Genomic DNA, 22,996 nt, shown 5'->3' on the forward strand with positions numbered 1-22,996 from the left:
AGAAAGGGAGAAATAAGAATAAGAAAAATCATGATTTTTATTTATATATCGATGGTGATGGTGATGATGGGGTGGTTTAATACGGTCGCTTTTTGGTTTGGGCTCGGTCTAGTCGGCTATGACTTTTATTTTTCTTATTTTTTATTTTTAATATACGGGCTCTAGTTCGACAGCAATCGTCGATTTATTGATGACTTAATTGACTCTTAGAGTCTAAAGTAAATTTTAGGCAGTATTTAAAACCCATGGAAATTTGATTTTTACCATTTTCATGGCGTCTCAATTTTATTTTTTTAAAAATTATTTCCTACTTATTGGCCGGAGGTCCATTCGAAAGCAATCTCTCTATTCGTCGAATAGAGAGAGGGATGAATTTCTCTACTTTTGAGAGTGTTTTCACTCTGGGTAGAGAAATGACTTGTCTTTATTTTCGGATAGGGAAAGGATTGTCTACATCTCACCTCCCCTCTACACCACTCGTTGTGGTATATTGAGTTTTGTTGTTGTTGTTGTTGCTGTTGTTATTTTTGATTTTTAATAGTCATTTTTAGTTTTAATGATTTTTATTTTTCTTATTTTTTATTTTTAATAGTCATCTTTAATTAGTTTGTAGTTCTATTAAAATTACAAATTCTACTTATCATTTTTGTATGTAAAAATGTTAAGAAAATGGTCATAATGTTCAATGCACTTAGAAGCTCTTCAACGTGTTTGTGTAAATACTAAATACGTTCAGACCCCGCCCGTTTGACTCACGAAATTTAATTGAATTTCGACATAATTAGAATTGATTTAGACACGACACGTACAATATTCTCAAAAATCTACAATCAATTAACGTAACCATTTAAATTATGTAGTTTTTAATTAGTTTAATCATTGGTGATTAAATTATGTGTTTTTTCTCTGCTAAAACGGATTATTGTCTTTATTGTTATGTAAATATCATTGTCGTTAAAACTTTTTAATTAGAAACATATAACTACGTGCAACAAAAGATTTGTGCACGCAAAACCATGAACTACTATCATTGGCTAACCATGCTAGTTGCTCATATCAAAAATCGATCTCGAGAACCCCTCATGTACAATGTAACTCTAGTTGGCCGTGGAAACGCTAGGCTAAACTCATGCTTGTTATCTACACATTTAGTAATGTTTTTAAGTTTGTAAAAGTTACTATTTTGGTACTACTTAGTCTAGACATTATAGGGATTTATTGCTCAAGTCTGAGAATTTTTTAGACTAGTCGCTGTAACTAACTTTTACTTTGACTATATTGACTTTCACTTATTATGTTCATATAAATATGATTATAGACTAATAAATTTGACTTTGACTAACTAAATGTATATTTGACAATCAAACGACCATTGGCTTACTTATATCGTGATAACTTATCAACTTTAAGTTTAAGAGTTCGATATTTAGGATGGAGTATTTGTGTTTGACGTTTTAAAAAAGATTGTATTTTTGAAAACTTTTATTGTGTTATAATTCAGTAGGCTTATAACTACCTTTAATGGTTATAAGAAAAAGAGAGAAAAAGAGAGAAGAATGATAGAAGAAATATTGATATTGATATTTCAAGAGAAATGGTGCACCTTAAATGGTTACCATACATGTCTATTTATAGTATAAAATATTACTATGCAAGAAATATAATAATAATAAAATTAACATCCAATCTAGATATTTTATAACACAATCTAGATATTTTATAACACTCCCCCTTGGATGACAATTTTATTAGAGAATAACTAGTACTGCCTCGTTAAAAACCTTGCTAAAGAAAACTCATTGAGATAAAACTTTAGCTAAGGGAAAAAGAGTGCAGCATAAAGTTGACTCCCCCTCAAGTAGGCAACGCCTGAGTTGTTACATCTTCTGAACATGCCTCATGCCAATATTATGAACGTGTGTTCTGAAAATAGCAGTTAGCAGTGCTTTGGTATAAAGATCAGCAGAGTTTTTGATTGAACGTATCTCATTTTAATCTGGTTGTCTTTTACGATATCTTGAGTATATGAGAAAAATCTGAGGTTTTCATCTGAAACTGTATCATCTAAATCTTTTATGTACAACTTTGGCCCTCGTGATTTGTCTACAGTCTCCTTCATGGTTTGTTCAAACCGTTGTTTCAGTTCCTATTCCCTTTCAGTCTTTTTCTGAGCCTTACCAATATACCATTCTTTTCCATCAAACTTATGACCGTTAAGACCGTTTATAGCTTTAGCGCCTCGTCAGCATTTATGTTTTGTTCTGTCATTTTTGATACTCTTCTTTCATTTGTATTATGTAAGCTGTATTATCTTCATAGATAGTTGTTACGCTTTTATAGCGTTCTAGTCCACAAGAATCAATAATGATTTGTATCATTAATCTTAACTAAAATCATTCCCGAGTAGCTTCATGTAATGCAATCACTTCGGCATGATTTGATGATGTTGCAACAAGTGTTTGTTTTGAGAACGTCATGATATTGCGGTGCCTCCATTTAGGAATACATATCCAGTTTGAGATTTAGCTTTATGTAGATCGGATAAATAATCTGCATCTGTATAACCAAACAAATCTTGTTTCGAGTTGTTAGAATAAAATAATTATAAATCAGTAGTTCCCCGAAGGTATCAAACTATTTGTTTGATCCCATTCCAATGTCTTTTGGTAGGGGCTGCGCTGAACCTTGTCAACAAATTAACTGCAAAAGAAATGTCAGATCTTGTATAATCTATAAGATACATAAGAACCTCAATTGCACTAAAATATAGAACTTCCGATCTGTTAAAATTTTCATGATCTTCGCAGGGATGAAATAGACAAGTGTCAATATTGAGTGATCTAACAACAATGAGTTTGTCTTTAAAAAAAATGTTTTAAAATCTTTTCGGTATAAGTTGTTTGATGTACAAGTAAACCATTAGGCATATGCTCAATTTGCAATCCAAGGTAATACTTGGTTTTTTCAAGATCTTTCATTTCAAAATAATTCTTTAGAAGTTGAATGATTTCATAGATCTCTTTATTTGTTCATATGATGTTAAGAACATTGACATAAACAACTACGATCTCATATCCGAACATTGTTTTTATAAAACATACGTGCAAAATAAGTTTATATTTATACCCTTTTTTTTATCAAGTAGTCATTTAATCGGTTATACCACATACGTCCCGTTTGTATAAACCCACTTAGAAATCTTTGTGATTTAATGGAATATATTCTCTTGGGTTTTACATTAGATGCTTATGATACCTTAACCCTTTAGGTATATTCATATATATCACTATTAAGTGATCCATACAGATAAGTAGTAACAACATTCATGAGATGCATTTAAATAACTACCAGGTTGATTAAGTATCTAATAAGTAATTGTATCCATTACAGGAGGATAATTTTTCCTCCTAATTCATTTCTGGTCTTTGTGGGAAATATTGAGTTACAAGTCTAGTTTTGCCTTGTAACTTCATTTGCACATTTCTTTTCGGATAAAAATTCATTTGTATCCCATACGTTTCACATCTTTAAAAGTGATAACGATTGATCCGAAAACTTTTCTTTTATCGAGCGATTTTAATTCATCTCTTATTGCTCCTTTTCATTGAGCTCAATCATGTCCATTTTGTATATTCAATGACAGATTTTAGTTCCAGATCATCATCTTTATTCATGATGTCATTGTAACATTATATGAAAATATCTCATAGAGATTTTAGTTTCATTTCGGTTCCATAATATTGCATAATTTATCGCAATTTTAGTATTTACATTTATCAATATCCTCTGCAGAAGGAATATTGATTTGTGGTTCTTCTTGAACACTTTCTCTTACCTCATTATCAGCTGATTTTCTTTTTCGAGGATTTTTATCTTCGGAACCAATTGATCTTCCACGTTTGATGCGTGGCAAAGACTCAACAGTGACATTATTGCCAGCTTTTGGAATTTCAGTTCGAGCTGGAGCATTTATCGCTGGTATATATGATTTAGTCACTTTTTTATATCTGTAAATGCATAAAGTAATTAATTTGCAAGTTCTTGCATATGCATTATTTTTGAACTTTCGTTTCACATTCTTTTGTGCGAGTTCAATATACCTTAATTGATGTTCACATCATGAAGCATCATTTTATTTTTTATTTTTTATTTCTCCCCCTAATCTAGGGAACAATGTTTTATTAAAATGACAATCAGCAAAACGTGCTGTAAAAACATCACCCATCATGGGTTCAATATATCTTATGATTGAAGATGTTTTATATCCAAAATATATTATCATCTTTCTTTGAAGAACCATTTTATTGTATTGTGGTGATACAATTGGAACATACACTGCACAACCAATGTTTTAAGGTAGAAAATATTTGGCTCTTGGCCAAAATCAAGTATTAAGTGAAAATATTTACGACTTCCACATGGTATAATGCGAATTAATGTCGCAGCATGTAAATTTACATATCCACCTATAAATATTGAGAGATTTGTACTCATTATCAATTGTCTAGTTATTAGCTGTAAGCGTTTATCTATTGATTCAGCTAAACCAATTTTGTGTATGCACATGAGCAACTGGATGTTCAACAACAATCCCTGTAGATATATAATGATCATTAAATGCTTGAGATGTTAACTCACCAGCATTATCAAGTCTCATCCTTTTAATGGTGTAATCAGAATAATGTGTTCTCAATTTAATAATTTGTGCAAGAAACTTTGCAAATGCCATATTACGGCTTGATAACATACAAATATGAGACCATCCGCTAGATGCGTCTATTAGAACCATGAAATATCAAAATGGTTCACATGATGGATGAATTGGTTCATATATCTTACCTTGAATTCTTTCAAGAAACATTTGTGATTCTTTTTCACAATATACTTTTCATTAATCACCATATGTGCTTTCCATTAATCACCATATGTGTTTTTTTTTTTTTTTATAAATCACCATATGTGTTTTTTTTTTTATCATATATCCTTTTCACCATATACGCTTTTAATCATATGCGCTGTGTTTTTCACCATATGCGCTTTTAATCATATGCGATTTTCATCATATGCGTTGTGCTTTTCATCATATTCGCTTTTTATCATATGCGCTTATCATATGCGATGCGCTTTTTATCATATGCGTTTTTTTATGTGAATAGTAAATTAATTAATTTCGTTTTACTATTCATATGAATTAATTTAGATTTACTATTTTGTTAATTGAGTAATATATATACATCATATACTTGTGACTCCGAAGGCTCAAATGAATTTGACCATATAGTTATACGTTGTACCTTGCACATTAATTTTCAGTAGAAGCTTTAGATGCATATTATTTTCAGTAGAAGCTTTAGATGCACTTTTTTTTTTTAATCACCAAATACCACAAACACTTTGTTTGCGTTTGTTCATAGTCATCAATGAAAACCATTTTCTTTAATTTTATTTTATACAATAAAATTAACGCATCATTATTCTTTTCAAAAACAATAATCTATTGTTATTGTTCACTTGTGCCATGTTTAACAACAAAAGTCAACAACCTCTGTCTTGTTTGTTGTGGCAACCAAAAAACAACCTTTGCTTTTGTTACCGAGAATCCAAGACCAAAAAACAATTAATTTTTAATTAATCTTTTATCAAAACCATAAATGATTTTATTGATCTACGTTGATATGGCCATAAAGAATTGACGGCTGACCTACTTTTGTAAGTGTATTTCGGCTATCATCCCGAAAACGCACAACGACCTTTTTTTTTTATGAACTATTTGTTTCATATCTAGCTTAGGCAATTATTGTGAACATTTGGTCCCTATAAGAGCATTTATTTTTTAGACTTTTAGTTGATTTGTACTTGTCACAATTAGGGATAGCACCCGCGGGTCGTGGATGCGGATCCATTGGATCCATCACCCGTACCCGCGGATTTTTTTAAGAGACATCCAATTGAACCCTTGTTCGTTGAAACAATTTGACTATATTTTTACTCCCCATTATTAAACGGGCCATTTTGATGCACACTCTTAAAAAAATAATTTGTTTTTTAAGTTTTATTATTCAACCTCATTTTTTTCAACGGTCACGTTTTTAACAAAACATTTGACAAGTTTGGAAAAAAGTTTTTTATTGATTATCATCAAAAGTTTTCTATTGTCACTCTACTGGATGGAATTATGGCATACAACCAAAATTGCAACCCAACACTACATAAGAACAAAAAGGTTGTTTTTAATTAACATATGTATATGTGTTAAACTCGGAATAATAATAACTTATTTTAGAAAATTAACATAAGACATGTTGAAACATTTTTGTCACATTTAGCTCATCAAGTCTAATACTTATCATTGATAGATTTTATCACGTCTAGGAGATGTTTACTTTTTTCTTGTATTAAGTCCTACTTTCATTTACCTTTGTTTGGGAAAAAAAGTTTTTTTTTTACTTTGCTTTCCCCCTTTCTGTAAAACTCATTTAAACACTTTCTTTGTTTTTTTTTTAAAAAAAAAAACTTCCTTTTTTTTACGTTACCCGTAAATTATAAATATATAAAAAAAAAATTTTGTTTAAATTTTTTTTTCTAGTTTTTAAAAGGCCACTTGACCAATTTTTTAATTCTTTCACAACACCTGATATCGTGATCGTGACCTTTCACCAAAGCAAGAGATATTCTTGATAAACTAAACACGGACTCGTGTTTGAAATTGTCGGCCACAAAAAAATTCATTTGATACAAGTATATATATATTTTTTTTAGTTATAGAAGGAGACCACTTCATTTTCAATACTTCATTTTTGACAAAAAAACTATTCCATTTTATCATTCCTTTTTTTTCTTACTTTAACTTTTAAGATATACTTTTAATAAAAATACAAACTACTACTTTTTCTTATTTTAACTTTTAAGATTTAATTTTAATAAAAATACAAACTACTTTTTGTATTTTAACTTTTAAGATTTATTTTTAATAAAAGTACAAACTACTTTTTCTTATTTTAACTTTTAAGATTTACTTTTAATAAAAATACAAACTATTTTTTTATTTTAATTTTTAAAATTATAAATTTAAGAATAAACATTAGTATGCATGAAATAAATAATGATTAATTGCATAAGTAATCATAAATGTTAGATAACATATAAAGACCCCGTCGTATTCGTATTGATCGGAATTAATCTCGACCCATGGTACCGTGTTGTCAAATGACGTGTTGCGTACATAAAGTACCGTGTTGTCAAATGACGTGTTGCGTACAATCATGAGGTCTTATTAACATAAATATAAATGTTAGTGAAGTTAATAAGAGTTAGATTACAGAAAATATAATTCAGGTGGTATAACCGACCATATATAACTTAAATAACATAAATATAAATGTTAGTGAAGTTAGTAAAAGTTAGATTACATAAATATAATTCAGGTGGTATAACCGACCATATATAACTTAAATAACATAAATATAAATGTTAGTAGTCCAAAATTTGATATATTCGAGTCTGAAAATTATTAATAATTTCATACCTTGATTAGTGATTCGTGATCGTTTGAGATATCTTTTAATTACACTAAGCTTTTCGTGCTGATAACGTGTTATAATTCAGTAGGCTTATAATTACCTTTAATGGTTATAAGAACAAAGAGAGAAAAAGAGAGAAGAATGAGAGAAGAAATATTGATATTGATATTTCAAGAGAAATGGTGCACCTTAAATGGTTACCATACATGTCTATTTATAGTATAAAATATTACTATGCAAGAAATATAATAATAATAAAATTAACATCCAATCTAGATATTTTATAACACAATCTAGATATTTTATAACATATTGAATAAATTTACAAAGTCAAAAACTCAGATCCCAATTAGTCGAGAAATGGTAGCCTAACTGGAGACTTTTATAAGTCTGCTTTTTATCAAATTCGTTTGTATCTTTGCTTATTTGAGCATTTTTTTATTTTTTTTTGCAAATTATTTTTATCAACCTTCCAATTTTTTCCTTAGCCCGATTGGCCCAAGATTAATTTTTAATACTAAAGCCCAATAAAAAGATTCGGTCATAAACACGGTACTTGAAAACCTAGAAACCTGCAACTCAATCTGCTATTTTTTTCTAATCAAACTCATTTTTTCTTTCTATTAATAGAAAGCACAATAATCCTTTCATTCTAATGGATGTGGTTGAGCTTATACTTGCAAGATCGGATGTAGAAGATGTTCTCCGATGCAAGAGTGTTTGTAAGTCATGGTATAATTTAATATCATCTGATTATTTTGTTAAAACTCATCTTAATCGTAGTTACAATAACAATCGTGAACATGGATATTTAAGAATCCGATTACATTGGAAGTTCAATAATGTCGCTGATAATAAGTTTCGTGATTGTATGATTGTTGGTTCATGTAATGGCCTTGTTTGCATCTTTACTAATTTTAAAGATGAATTATTAGTAACTAATCCTTCCACTCGAGAGGTTCGAATACTTCCAAAGCCTTGTATTAAGTACAGGGGAAGAGTAATTTGTGGTTTCGGTTATGATTCTGCTACGGATGATTACAAGGTTGTTGTCGGCTTTAATCAATCGAAGCATCATATGCGCTTTCAAGTGTTATCTTTAAAATCAAATAAATGGAAATTAGTTGGAGACAACGATAATTTAACTTATCTTTCTAGTTTTAATGATTATAATTGTGGTTTTTTATACGATGGGGCGCTTCATTGGTTTATGGATGATACTACAAAAAACAAGAAGAAGACAATTATTCTTTCGTTTGATATATGTCTAGAGAAATTTAAAGAAATCGTGTTACCTAATGATCACACGGAATATGTATATGATGAACGGGATAGACTAGGGATGTTTGAAGAACGTCTATGCATATATCGTTGCAGTGAATTCTATGATTTCAATGCTATTCACCGCCAAACGTGGGTGATGAAAAATGATAATTGTTGGGAACTGGTCCCACATGATTACGAAGGTAATAAGAATGGTGCTGCCACTACTGCATACGTACTCGATTTCATTCCAGACAACACTTGGTGTTTATTTTATGATTATCAAGGAAACATACATTTGTCTTGGCGGAATTGGTATAATATTACTTGTCCTGTATTTGTCAAGTCACTTGTTTCTCCATATCCGTTTGGGAAACCAACGTATAAGAAGAATAACAAGAGGAGTCGTCGTCTAAAAGCGGATTCTAGCTCTCATAAACAGTAAAGCGGATTCTTATTTCTTATTATTATTAACACTTCTTTCTTTGGATACATGATGGTAATGGCCATATATATTCGGCTTTCTTACTACATATCATATGTAAGTATCATTGTGATGGTATATAATTTGATTGCTTGTTTATATTGATAATAATTTGGGTTCTAAATAGATGTGCTTTATATATTTTTTGGTGCCATTTTGCTACTAGTTGTTAATTAGTAACAGAGTATTATATATTGTTAACATCAAACATCTTGAAATTTATTGGTTGCATTAATTTTCCTTACGTTGCAACTACATGTGCTGTCGATGTTGTTCAACTATTCAAAATGAGACAACATTCATTCATGTATGGATCTGTTTTTAAAATTTTCTTTGGGGTTGATGGTTTTTATGGAGATTGTATCTAATAGATTCAGTGAGCTGTGTGTGATTGTGTTTACATTGTTTTAATTACAGCCACTTTTGTTTTACCTTATGTTATTATGGGGTGTACTAGTCTATAATAACCCTTCTCAAAACACCTGGAGTTAAAACCGTGTTGTATTAGACGTCATATATTTGCCCCGTTGCTTATATGAATCTGTTAATTGGCTATATGAATAAGTTTAGGTATGGCCTTATAGGTTGCTACTCAGCTACTGTATTATCAACTATTTTTTGATTATCAACCTAAATCCAACCCATTTGTAAACAATGACATTTTTCAGCCAGTCTGAATTCAAGACAAAGCGGGCCCATAGTAGTAATTACACCGATACCAAAAGCAGCAATAAAACAGAATCCAATAGCCATTCAACATAAGTGAGTGCATATAGCAATTCCAACCCAAAACAGCGGTTGTACACCAAATAAGACCATAACAGCAACCGTCCACAGTCCACAACACACAACATCTGTATTTTTGGCCCAAACAAAACATGATATCACAACTTTGACCCATAACAGAACCGTAGTGACACATGCGACCCACCTCATAGGTAAAATAGCAAACCTGACCCACACGAGTCAAACATAGGCAAATTTGACTCACTCCTGTATCATACAAGTAATCATGACCCAAATCAGATCTGAAGAGGTGATATAGACCCAAACTAATTTTTAAGTAGCAGCTTTGACCTATATCAATACTATAGTGATAATTCTGACCCATGACTTAGACAGCAGTAGCATACTCTACATTTTTTACCCAATTTAAGATACTGCACATCTGACAATCATACCCCAGCAAATAATACATCACAGAGTAACAGTGTAACAGCAACAACAGCATCAAAACATCAAAACTATTGCAGCAAACTATATCCCTGTTGACCTTTTGAATACCAGACATATGCAATAAATCAACCAAAAGCCCAACTATCATATCTTTGCAATAAACAGCCTTCACACATGAAGAACAATAACAGCAATCAGAAACAGCCACAAAATACTTAATACCACTATAGTCACCAGCATTCAACAGCATACGTGGCCAGCAACAGACCTTCACCATTTGATTATAGGATAAATTCCAATATACCAAATTGAAAAACATTACCACACAACACCATACTTTAGTTAAATGGCTCTTCAACAACAAAACAATCCAGCATGAACAGAAGTAAACACACACCAGAAACTCTATACCTAGACACAAAGAGTACTAGAAAATATATAGTACCCTAAAACCAATATTTGAAGTAATTGATTATGACCGTGGCAGCCTAGCCTATATGTGTACTTCAATAAATATGTTAAACTAATCACATCACATCAGTTCATCACAAATAAAATTATAATTATATTTTGAAGTTTCAGGCTATTAATGTATATATTCAATTCATGAATTTTAATGTATATAAAAAAATATGTAATACTCTGGCTCTCCTTTCATAATTCAAACTAGCAAGACAGCAACTACTATACTACCTACTGTTACCATTTACATCTCTTCATTTTATTTTTATTTTTGGTTAAAAAAACGTTTACTATTAAAATGTAGAACTATTGAAGAATTCCGAAAAACCGATACAACCAAATCGCAACCATAAAGGCTCGAAAGAAGTAAACTACAAAGAACTAACTAAACGTAAGCTAACTAGCTCGATCCGAGCCTAGACGAGAGACGTCTACCAACACCAAACAAAAAACGACCACATCATAAAAAGAAAACATAACCAACGACTTACAACAACTATAGAGCACCGAAAAAACAAAAAAAGTACATCTCTTCATTTATTAACTTATAAACTCTATTTTATTTATTGCCCACCTTTTTAATATCATCAGTTAACACAGCGTAACCTTTAAGGCTTCAACAAAACAATACGTCTCTTCCTTTTTTTTTTTTTTTTAGAACGGCCGAAATATTATAAACTCCTCACTCTAGCAAGCCGCTAGAGGGGAAACAAACAAGAATACATCAAACGATTACAATGGCTTTAAAAGCCAGGAATTCCAATTAAGATTACGCTTACCTCTATATCTAATCCAACTAAAGGCAAAATTACATATAGAGTCAAAAATATCACTTTTCTTCAAAGAGATCCACCGAAAGCGACTGAATTCCTATATATCCATATCAACCATAAAAAAGCCACCATGATGACATATATCTTTTCCTTTTGCTCCTTCGTCCCATTCCAATCTTCTAGCCACGAAGCCCAATTATTCCTGGATATATAGAAAATCTGGAATATCTTCATCAACCAACAAGCGAATACGTTGCCATACTTGTAGGGCCGTAGAACAAGAAAAGAAGATGTGGTCGCTTGATTCAAATCATTGAAGCTGTTAAGGTGCCTGTTGGAGTGTAAAGGACGACCCCAGTTCCAATGCCAATGACCATTTATCAAACGGTCAACCACCTTGCAATCAGGAACACAGTCTAACCTTAACGAGAAGCTAAAGTGGAATTTCCAATCCAGATGCCCTTCCAAAAAAAAGTATTACGACCGTCACCATGTTTTTTCTGGAACATGTTGTGGTCTATAATACCTTCGTTATGTACGAAGCAGTGAGATTAGACCAAACACCTAGAATAGACTTAGCTTCTGTACAATCATGATTTGAACCGTGAATAGCTTTGATTACCAAGACCCATAAGGCATTTGGGTTATTAAGAAATCTCCATTTCCATTTGAGAATGAGAACTAAGTTAAAAGCCTTAAGACTTCCAACAGCTAAACCACCCTTTTCGAATGAAGCGAGTACATTGGACCAGTGTTGTAAAAGTCGGCCGACTTGGCTGACGCGTCGGCCAATGCGTCGTTTTTTTTAGTTCTCCGTCCCGTTTTTTTTTTAAAACGACTCAAAAGACGGTCAAAGCTAAAAGTTCAGTCAAAGTCTGTCAAAGACGGTTAAAGTTGGTCAAAAACGGTCAAAATCAGTCAAATTTTCGTCAAGATCTGATATGTTTTAAAATTACGGTTTGTTTTCATTTTTTGGGCCGCTCTTTTCTCTGTGTCCTTACTGATTATGTACTCGGTAACATTAAATTGAGTTTGAAGTTTGATTGCTTTTAAATTCAAGTTCTTATTTAAGAAATTTATGGTACAGAATCAACTATTATATATATATATATATATATATATATATATATATATATATATATATATATATATATATATATATATATAGGGGCAGGTTCAAACGAGAACCACTAAAAAGGTGAGAACTGCGAGAACTATTTAATTTTATAGTTTTCATGCGTTTAAATGCAACAAATTACATGCAAATGTTAATTAATGGACATATCATTAACAAACATATGTTCATTAGCTCAAATTACATGTTAAATTGTTAATTATATTAAACTGTTCACATGTTCGGAAAAAAATATGCACTTGTGAGCGAGAAACTATATATTTAATTATATAGGTAAAATATAAGTGTTTTTCAACTATTTTATGTTCATTCATACTCTTCGTCAAGGTTTATGTGTGATTCAATCTAGTTACATGTGAAAAATTTTATAAATCAAAAGTTCTCGCAGTTCTCGCCTTTTTTATGGTTCTCGTTTGAACTTTTGGCTATATATATATATATATATATATATATATATATATATATATATATATAAAAGAAATTATTAATAAAGTCAACGTTGCTCAACGACCGTTGCGTCCCCGATGCGTCCCCGACTCGATCGACGCGTCCTTTTTAGGTCTCGACAGATGCGTCACCGACTCGCGATTTTTACAACCTTGCATTGGACCACTTAAGTCCAAAAATCCTCTTAAGTCTCTTCCTTTGAGCACAAAAATCCTCTTAAGTCCTAGCACACCTGAATAAAGGTTAGAATTATATGCTAGAGTGATAGAATTGAAATTGGAATTGTCGATAAAAGGTGTATGGCTGGGTTTTGATTTTTGAAGATACGGAGTAATACGTACAGTTGGGGTTAATCCTCAACAAAAAGATAAAAGTCTGAAAAGTTAGGAAGGCCCAGTATAATATAAAATCTTTTAGCCCATGAAAAATTCTAATAATTACACTAATAGCCCAGAAAGATGGGGTGGCCAGGGCCCTATTTGGTCTCAATGACCTTTTTTGAGTAAAGGGTTTCACCCGGTGAATATTATTTAAGAATAATAATAAAATTACAAAATAGGAACAAGCGACCGCAAGCGCACCTTGCGACCTCACAAACAACCCAAAACCAAGCTAGAACCTACAAACCAAAGTGGAACTAGCAAAACCATAAAAAAAATACTAACGACCCAACTGGACAAGGACCAAACTACAGCCAACCCGACTTCATTCCAAATGGAGTCGATGCTTTAGTAACCTTTTTCCCGACCATAATGTCACACCCCCCAAAATGGACTAGGGGTAATTGTGACCAATCATATCATAATACAGTTGTATAAACGAGAACGACTCTATATGAGACTTTTTAAATAAAACCTTTGTTAATAAAACAGCGGAAGCAGTAATACATGTTTACATTATTATTAAAACGTAAAATAAATGTTTATGAACTAAAATATAATATGCGATGTGGACTCCATGCAAGCATCAAATCTATCATCACAAAGTTGCAAACAGCTAGCTCAATCATCACCTGAGACAAAACATGCTTAAAGTGTCAACCAAAAAGGTTGAGTGAAATTCACAGGTTTATAAATAATATTCAAAGTTTTAGACCACAAGATTTAGTTTAAAGTTGATTGATATAGAAATATCAATCTAAAAGTGTTGCTGCATTTTGTAATATCGCTACTAAACAAGTTTACCCTATGACACCTTGTACTGTCAGTGTCGTGGAATCATTATTATGTAACCAAAGACCAACGGTCGAATGGTTAGAGACGTTACTCTCAATAGGCCTATTCACAATAATTAAGTTTGCATTTAAACGTAGCAATTACCGATATTACGGTAGGGATTTAGCATGAATCAAAGCATGACAGCATAGTTAACAATTTAGTACTTGTGTCTAAGCGTAAAACAGTTATAAAGCAAGCATGTGTCTCACCTCAAAAGTTATAAAACAGTTATGAAACAGTAAAAAATGAGGCTATGAAGTTCACCTTAGTAGCACAAAAGAGTATTCCACGAAAGAATTGAACGGAAGGACGTGACCGAGATCTCAACATAGAGATTGAACGTATGATCAGACATTGCCTAACAGACAATAGTATATAGTACTATATTGATAGTAATGGTTAACTAAATAATTTCCATTTTCGGAAGGTTACTATTTATGGAAAGTTTCCACTTATAGTAATTTTCCAATTTTAGAAAGTTCGGGTTAATCTTTAGCAAGACGTTGTATAACTTTACTCAAACTTCGTTGCTATCAAATAAGTCAGGAATGACCAGATGTAACCGGGGGCCCAGGACTCTTGACCAGAATCTAAGTCATGGCATTCGAGATCCACAAGCTTACCCATAAATGGCAACCTAGACATCATTCACTTACGACCGTGAGTAGCGATGAAGTTCACATGAATTGTACATTATCTTTGATTAACCTTCACTTTAGGTTTATATGTTATTATATATGTTATATTATATTTATTAATGTATTAACAATTTGATTATCTTATATTATATACTATAAGTTATTATTATTAAATTAGTATAGTTATAAAATAAGTGTTTATTAATGTATTGTTATTAACTTACATTATAAGCATTATACTTTATTATATAGTATACTTAGTTATTAACCGTAAGTTATAATAATAATATTAATTTAGTATATGTAATATACTTATGTTAATCGAAAATCATACTAATATATGTTAATTCGAATATTAATTCATTAAATATTATATTTATAATGTTTATAAACTTAGTTAATTATACAATTCAGTAGGATATTTTATAAAAATAATTTTATCAAGTTTTTGTATTTATTTCCCACTTTTCTTTATATATATACTCGGTTTATATTAATCAAATTTAATTAGGTAATAAATATTAAATCGACCTAAATAAATAATTTTATATTTTTTAAAGGTTCTATATTATGTAAAAATGTTATAAAAATTATTAAATCAAATTTTATATCAAAATATTATTTATTTAATGTTTTCTAATTATTTAACCATTGTAAACGGCCTATAATTAAATAAATAGAAAAAATAATTTAAAATTAATTTTTATATTTTTTTAAAGTATCTAGTGATGCTACTAATCATATAAAAATTTTATAAAAATATTTAATACACGTTTGTATTTATTTTGTATTTTCTTTATTATTTCTCTCGGTTTAGAATAATGCAAAAGTAAATTCTTTTTAAATACTAATCATCCCATTTATTTAATTTTTATAATTTTCGCTTGTTTATAAAAGTATAATAATCTTAAAAAAAATTATAATTATTTTTATTACTGTTTAATGTTTTATTACGAATTTTATATTGTTTTCATGTTTAAATACTACATAATTTGTATTTAATTATAAATAATATTCCATAAATTATCAAAATTATTTTTATACATCATAATACTTATAATACTAATTATAACATGTAAAAATAATTTATATATATTAAATTCAAATTTTTAAAGAATATACAAAAAAATAAAAGCAATTCGATAAAAAATATAGAAAATACCTCAAGTACTTTCCCAAGTTTGTGAGAGAGTTTTTCCAAAGATTTGATACAAGTTTTTATGAAATAGAAGTGGGTATTTATAGGAAAAAAATGGTTGGTGAAAAGAAAAAATATAAATAAAATAAAGGTGCTAATTTTGACAAAAAATAAAAACATGTTAAAAATGTTTTTAATAAGTTTTTATTTTTGAAAATATTAGTCAAAATTCATGGGCTCATTATTTAATTTATAAAAAAAATCGCTTTTTTTTATAAGCTAAAAATATATATATAATGATTAAAATAACTTATCATTTAATTAATAATTATGTTTCATATAGTTTTAAATATAATACGCATTAATATTAATATTAACTAAAGTTATTTTATATAATTAGTGTAAACTTTAGTTAACAAAAAGTGTCGACTAAAAATAAATATCTGATCAATGTCAAATTTAATTATATATTACGTATGGATAACAACCCTATAGTCAAATTAGTCAATTCAGGTATGGAAATATGAGGGTTGTTATAGTACCTACCCGTTAAAAGAAATTTCGTCCCGAAATTTAGTTGTTGCCATTAATCGGTGTTGTTCGTACGTAGACGAGGATATTTACGTTTTATTTGGTTTTCACGTTCCCAGGTATGCTCGAGGCCTTGCGTGAATTCCAACGGATAGAATATTGTTCTGTTTTAAGAATTAAAATCATACAAACCATAATTTCTACAAGTTCTTCTTCTATGAAGTGCATTTTATTATTAATGCGGAGATCATTCAAAATGATGATGTTATACAAGTCATTTCAGTAAATTGGATATATAAAATGTGTTATGAATAATATCGAGCTCATTTAAACCTTGAGCGTTTATGCCACCACGCTAGGGTAGACAAAATAGAGAGGAGTTCATGAAAATCATAGTCGTGAAATTTGATAGAGATTGTCATTCTTTACAACAAGAATGATGACTATGAGTTGAAAATATTGTTTTATCAATATTGGGTAATATGGATAAAACGATTCGATTATAGGAAGAGTATAAATGAAGTTATCTTAAAAGTTTGAAATAAGGAAATATCAGTTTGCCTTAACTTTTGACATAATTAAAGGTGATTTTCGGAATTCAAGGGTTTTAAAGGAAATCTTTATAATCTGTATAAGATTTGATTCTCCGGTAATTAAGGAAATTAAAATTGCCTTGATTGTTGTGTCTAGAATTTTGCTATAAATTAGCTTCTTCTGTTTCATTATCTTCACCACTTCTATACTTTCTTTCTCGATTCATACTTCCAAAGATTGTGAAAATGCTCCATCCAGTTCTTATCCTGGATATTTTTCTGACTATCGTTTCTGTCATTCTTCTTTTTCATTTACCCCCAGAGGAATCTGTTTACTTCTACAATTACCTTGGGGTTATAGTGTTTTTAATTCTCCCTTGTCTTTATGTTGCTATACGCATTGATATACACGGTTTGTAATTTCCGTGTTGTTATCGGGCTTTATATTTTCCCTTATATGTCGGAGCTCTATGCTCTTGTTTTTCCTTCCTGACTTCAAGTCAAGCGAATAATGGTCTAGAATTCGTAGGTATGGAGTTTCGAATGATCATAATATACAAAGCAGAAGGAAAGGTAATAGCACGATTTGATTTGTCAAATTACTAGAATTACTAAGGATAGAACTATCAAGAATATATGTTCTTGATATGTTCAGAGGTTAAGTAGAATGTAAAAGTCATGTAACATGGCAAATGATGATTATAAAGTCTATGAATCATCATCTTCCATTAAAAATTTAGCATGACTTACTGTAATATAATCACGTTGGCCTGACGTCATTATATTATACTAACTCATGCTTCAATTCCCAACACTACCTCAAATCATTCAAAATTTAAACTTGTATGTTATAGAAATATAGAAAGTAAAACAGTTTCCTTTATTATGTAACACAGATAGTGCGAAGTGATAAATAATTTCGGACAAGAATAGTTATGAAAGTATCTTCAGAAATATAGAGGATATTTATAACGAAAGATACGATGATATCTTAGAATTTTCTAAGATCCAATGATAATAAGGAAAATTCTTCTGTAAGGATTTAGAATGCGTAAGGAGATCTTTTGTGGTTTTCATCAGAATTCGAATCATCTAGATTCTTTGATTACAGGTTTAGTCCTTGTGATTTGTCCATGGTCTCCTTCATGGTTAGCTCAATCCGTTTTTCAGTTCTAAATCTGAGCTTTTTCAATATGTCATTCTTTATCATCAAACTTTTGGCCATTAAGACCACCTATAGCTTTTGCTGCTTCGTCAGCATTCTCAAGGTTAACGAATCTGAATCATTGATTATCAATCCGAGGTGTTTTCAAGAATTTTGAATTTGAAGTGTTTAAGCGTAGGATGTAACCATCAATGGTTCTAATTTTGGTGGTTTGATGTGATAATTCATCACAAAATACGAATGAATATATATATGAATTTAGTAATCTTTAAAAAGATAACACCTGCTAAAGCTTTACTTGGATTCTGATATGTCAAAATTAGAATATGTAATTGAATTTGTACGAAAATGGTTGTTCTTTAGTGAACGGATACATATATCTTGTGAACGTAAGTAGTATAGTTACTGATTATTGAATCAGAATTGAAGAATGTACAATGCAACATATTAATGTGAGATATAAATATTTCTCGGGTATTACCTACCCGTTAAAATATTTTCACAATTAACAGTTTGTACAAAAGAACTTTAATTACAATCTTTATGGAGATATACATTCATATATGTATTCTTCAAATATAATATAGATTTAATGAGTTAATATAATATTAAAATCATTTGATTTGCGGTTGGAACAAGAATAAATAATCTTCAAAACTTGAGAGATTACATAATCGTCGCGGAATATTTCTTTAATGGAGTTATGAATCAATACTTCATCGTTCATTGTTATTGATATACCTCGGTATATGATGTTGGTGCTCGTGGAATTCTTGTGAAATTCACAAGACACGAATAATGTTTTCTAAAAAGTTTCGAGTACATCGAAAATGGAAGTGTAAAATCAGACATGTATTTGAATAATACACTTGATTTATTATGAAATGGAGTTTATTGTGCTGAAGCAGTGATTAACGATCATTAAGTCATTAACGAAGGATGTACATTATAGCATATTAGTGATATGAATTAACCAAGTAGTACATACTAGTTAAGATTTACACGTAATAGCTTAGTACGAAAAGATTTATTATTGTTTCAAACCATATATATATATAAAGTATACATATATAATTCTTCAGGAAGAATGAGTCAATACATCTTAACTCATTATTACTAATATTCCTTGGTATCTATGGGGCGTATGATGTTGATATCCGAGGTACTGAGTGTGATGTTGAGGCGTGAAATGCAGATGTTGTTGTTGGTGATGCTGATGTTGTTGGTGGTGATGCTGATGGTGCTTACAATGCTTGTGGTGTTTGAAATGTCCCGTTCTTATTGATTAAAAACGTTCCATATTAATTGATTTCGTTGCGAGGTTTTGACCTCTATATGAGACGTTTTTCAAAGACTGCATTCATTTTAAAACAAACCATAACCTTTATTTCATCAATAAAGGTTTAAAAAGCTTTACGTAGATTATCAAATAATGATAATCTAAAATATCCTGTTTACACACGACCATTACATAATGGTTTACAATACAAATATGTTACAAACAAATAAGTTTCTTGAATGCAGTTTTTACACGATATCATACAAGCATGGACTCCAAATCTTGTCCTTATTTAAGTATGCGACAGCGGAAGCTCTTAATAATCACCTGAGAATAAACATGCTTAAAACGTCAACAAAAATGTTGGTGAGTTATAGGTTTAACCTATATATATCAAATAATAATAATAGACCACAAGATTTCATATTTCAATACACATCCCATACATAGAGATAAAAATTATTCATATGGTGAACACCTGGTAACCGACATTAACAAGATGCATATATAAGAATATCCCCATCATTCCGGGACACCCTTCGGATATGATATAAATTTCGAAGTACTAAAGCATCCGGTACTTTGGATGGGGCTTGTTGGGCCCGATAGATCTATCTTTAGGATTCGCGTCAATTAGGGTGTCTGTTCCCTAATTCTTAGATTACCAGACTTAATAAAAAGGGGCATATTCGATTTCGATAATTCAACCATAGAATGTAGTTTCACGTACTTGTGTCTATTTTGTAAATCATTTATAAAACCTGCATGTATTCTCATCCCAAAAATATTTGATTTTAAAAGTGGGACTATAACTCACTTTCACAGATTTTTACTTCGTCGGGAAGTAAGACTTGGCCACTGGTTGATTCACGAACCTATAACAATATATACATATATATCAAAGTATGTTCAAAATATATTTACAACACTTTTAATATATTTTGATGTTTTAAGTTTATTAAGTCAGCTCTCCTCGTTAGTAACCTACAACTAGTTGTCCACAGTTAGATGTACAGAAATAAATCGATAAATATTATCTTGAATCAATCCACGACCCAGTGTATACGTATCTCAGTATTGATCACAACTCAAACTATATATATTTTGGAATCAACCTCAACCCTGTATAGCTAACTCCAACATTCACATATAGAGTGTCTATGGTTGTTCCGAAATATATATAGATGTGTCGACATGATAGGTCGAAACATTGTATACGTGTCTATGGTATCTCAAGATTACATAATATACAATACAAGTTGATTAAGTTATGATTGGAATAGATTTGTTACCAATTTTCACGTAGCTAAAATGAGAAAAATTATCCAATCTTCTTTTACCCATAACTTCTTCATTTTAAATCCGTTTTGAGTGAATCAAATTGCTATGGTTTCATATTGAACTCTATTTTATGAATCTAAACAGAAAAAGTATAGGTTTATAGTCAGAAAAATAAGTTACAAGTCGTTTTTGTAAAGGTAGTCATTTCAGTCGAAAGAACGACGTCTAGATGACCATTTTAGAAAACATACTTCCACTTTGAGTTTAACCATAATTTTTGGATATAGTTTCATGTTCATAATAAAAATCATTTTCTCAGAATAACAACTTTTAAATCAAAGTTTATCATAGTTTTTAATTAACTAACCCAAAACAGCCCGCGGTGTTACTACGACGGCGTAAATCCGGTTTTACGGTGTTTTTCGTGTTTCCAGGTTTTAAATCATTAAGTTAGCATATCATATAGATATAGAACATGTGTTTAGTTGATTTTAAAAGTCAAGTTAGAAGGATTAACTTTTGTTTGTGAACAAGTTTAGAATTAACTAAACTTTGTTCTAGTGATTACAAGTTTAAACCTTCGAATAAGATAGCTTTATATGTATGAATCGAATGATGTTATGAACATCATTACTACCTTAAGTTCCTTGGATAAACATACTGGAAAAGAGAAAAATGGATCTAGCTTCAACGGATCCTTGGATGGCTCGAAGTTCTTGAAGCAGAATCATGACACGAAAACAAGTTCAAGTAAGATCATCACTTGAAATAAGATTGTTATAGTTATAGAAATTGAACCAAAGTTTGAATATGATTATTACCTTGTATTAGAATGATAACCTACTGTAAGAAACAAAGATTTCTTGAGGTTGGATGATCACCTTACAAGATTGGAAGTGAGCTAGCAAACTTGAAAGTATTCTTGATTTTATGTAACTAGAACTTGTAGAATATATGAAGAACACTTAGAACTTGAAGATAGAACTTGAGAGAGATCAATTAGATGAAGAAAATTGAAGAATGAAAGTGTTTGTAGGTGTTTTTGGTCGTTGGTGTATGGATTAGATATAAAGGATATGTAATTTTGTTTTCATGTAAATAAGTCATGAATGATTACTCATATTTTTGTAATTTTATGAGATATTTCATGCTAGTTGCCAAATGATGGTTCCCACATGTGTTAGGTGACTCACATGGGCTGCTAAGATCTGATCATTGGAGTGTATATACCAATAGTACATACATCTAAAAGCTATGTATTGTACGAGTACGAATACGGGTGCATACGAGTAGAATTGTTGATGAAACTGAACGAGGATGTAATTGTAAGCATTTTTGTTAAGTAGAAGTATTTTGATAAGTGTATTGAAGTCTTTCAAAAGTGTATAAATACATATTAAAACACTACATGTATATAAATTTTAACTGAGTCGTTAAGTCATCGTTAGTCGTTACATGTAAGTGTTGTTTTGAAACCTTTAGGTTAACGATCTTGTTAAATGTTGTTAACCCAATGTTTATAATATCAAATGAGATTTTAAATTATTATATTATCATGATATTATCATGTATGAATATCTCTTAATATGATATATATACATTAAATGTCTTTACAACGATAATCGTTACATATATGTCTCGTTTAAAAATCATTAAGTTAGTAATCTTGTTTTTACATATGTAGTTCATTGTTAATATACTTAATGATATGTTTACTTATCATAGTATCATGTTAACTATATATATATATCCATATATATGTCATCATATAGTTTTTACAAGTTTTAACGTTCGTGAATCACCGGTCAACTTGGGTGGTCAATTGTCTATATGAAACATATTTCAATTAATCAAGTCTTAACAAGTTTGATTTCTTAACATGTTGGAAACATTTAATCATGTAAATATCAATCTCAATTAATATATATAAACATGGAAAAGTTCGGGTCACTAC

General features: G+C 30.3%; 1 protein-coding gene across 1 annotated transcript; it reads left to right on the forward strand.

Annotated features, from left to right (window-relative positions):
* Positions 1-8,175: 8,175 nt before the first annotated feature.
* Positions 8,176-9,228, forward strand: LOC139841013 (F-box protein CPR1-like). Its single transcript, XM_071831249.1, has one exon. It carries the CDS (start codon positions 8,176-8,178, stop codon positions 9,226-9,228), a length of 1,053 nt encoding a protein of 350 aa, XP_071687350.1.
* The last annotated feature ends 13,768 nt before the right edge of the window (positions 9,229-22,996 follow it).

This window comes from Rutidosis leptorrhynchoides, chromosome 4 (assembly GCF_046630445.1).
Source record: "Rutidosis leptorrhynchoides isolate AG116_Rl617_1_P2 chromosome 4, CSIRO_AGI_Rlap_v1, whole genome shotgun sequence".
In the NCBI taxonomy this organism is placed as follows: Eukaryota; Viridiplantae; Streptophyta; class Magnoliopsida; order Asterales; family Asteraceae; genus Rutidosis; species Rutidosis leptorrhynchoides.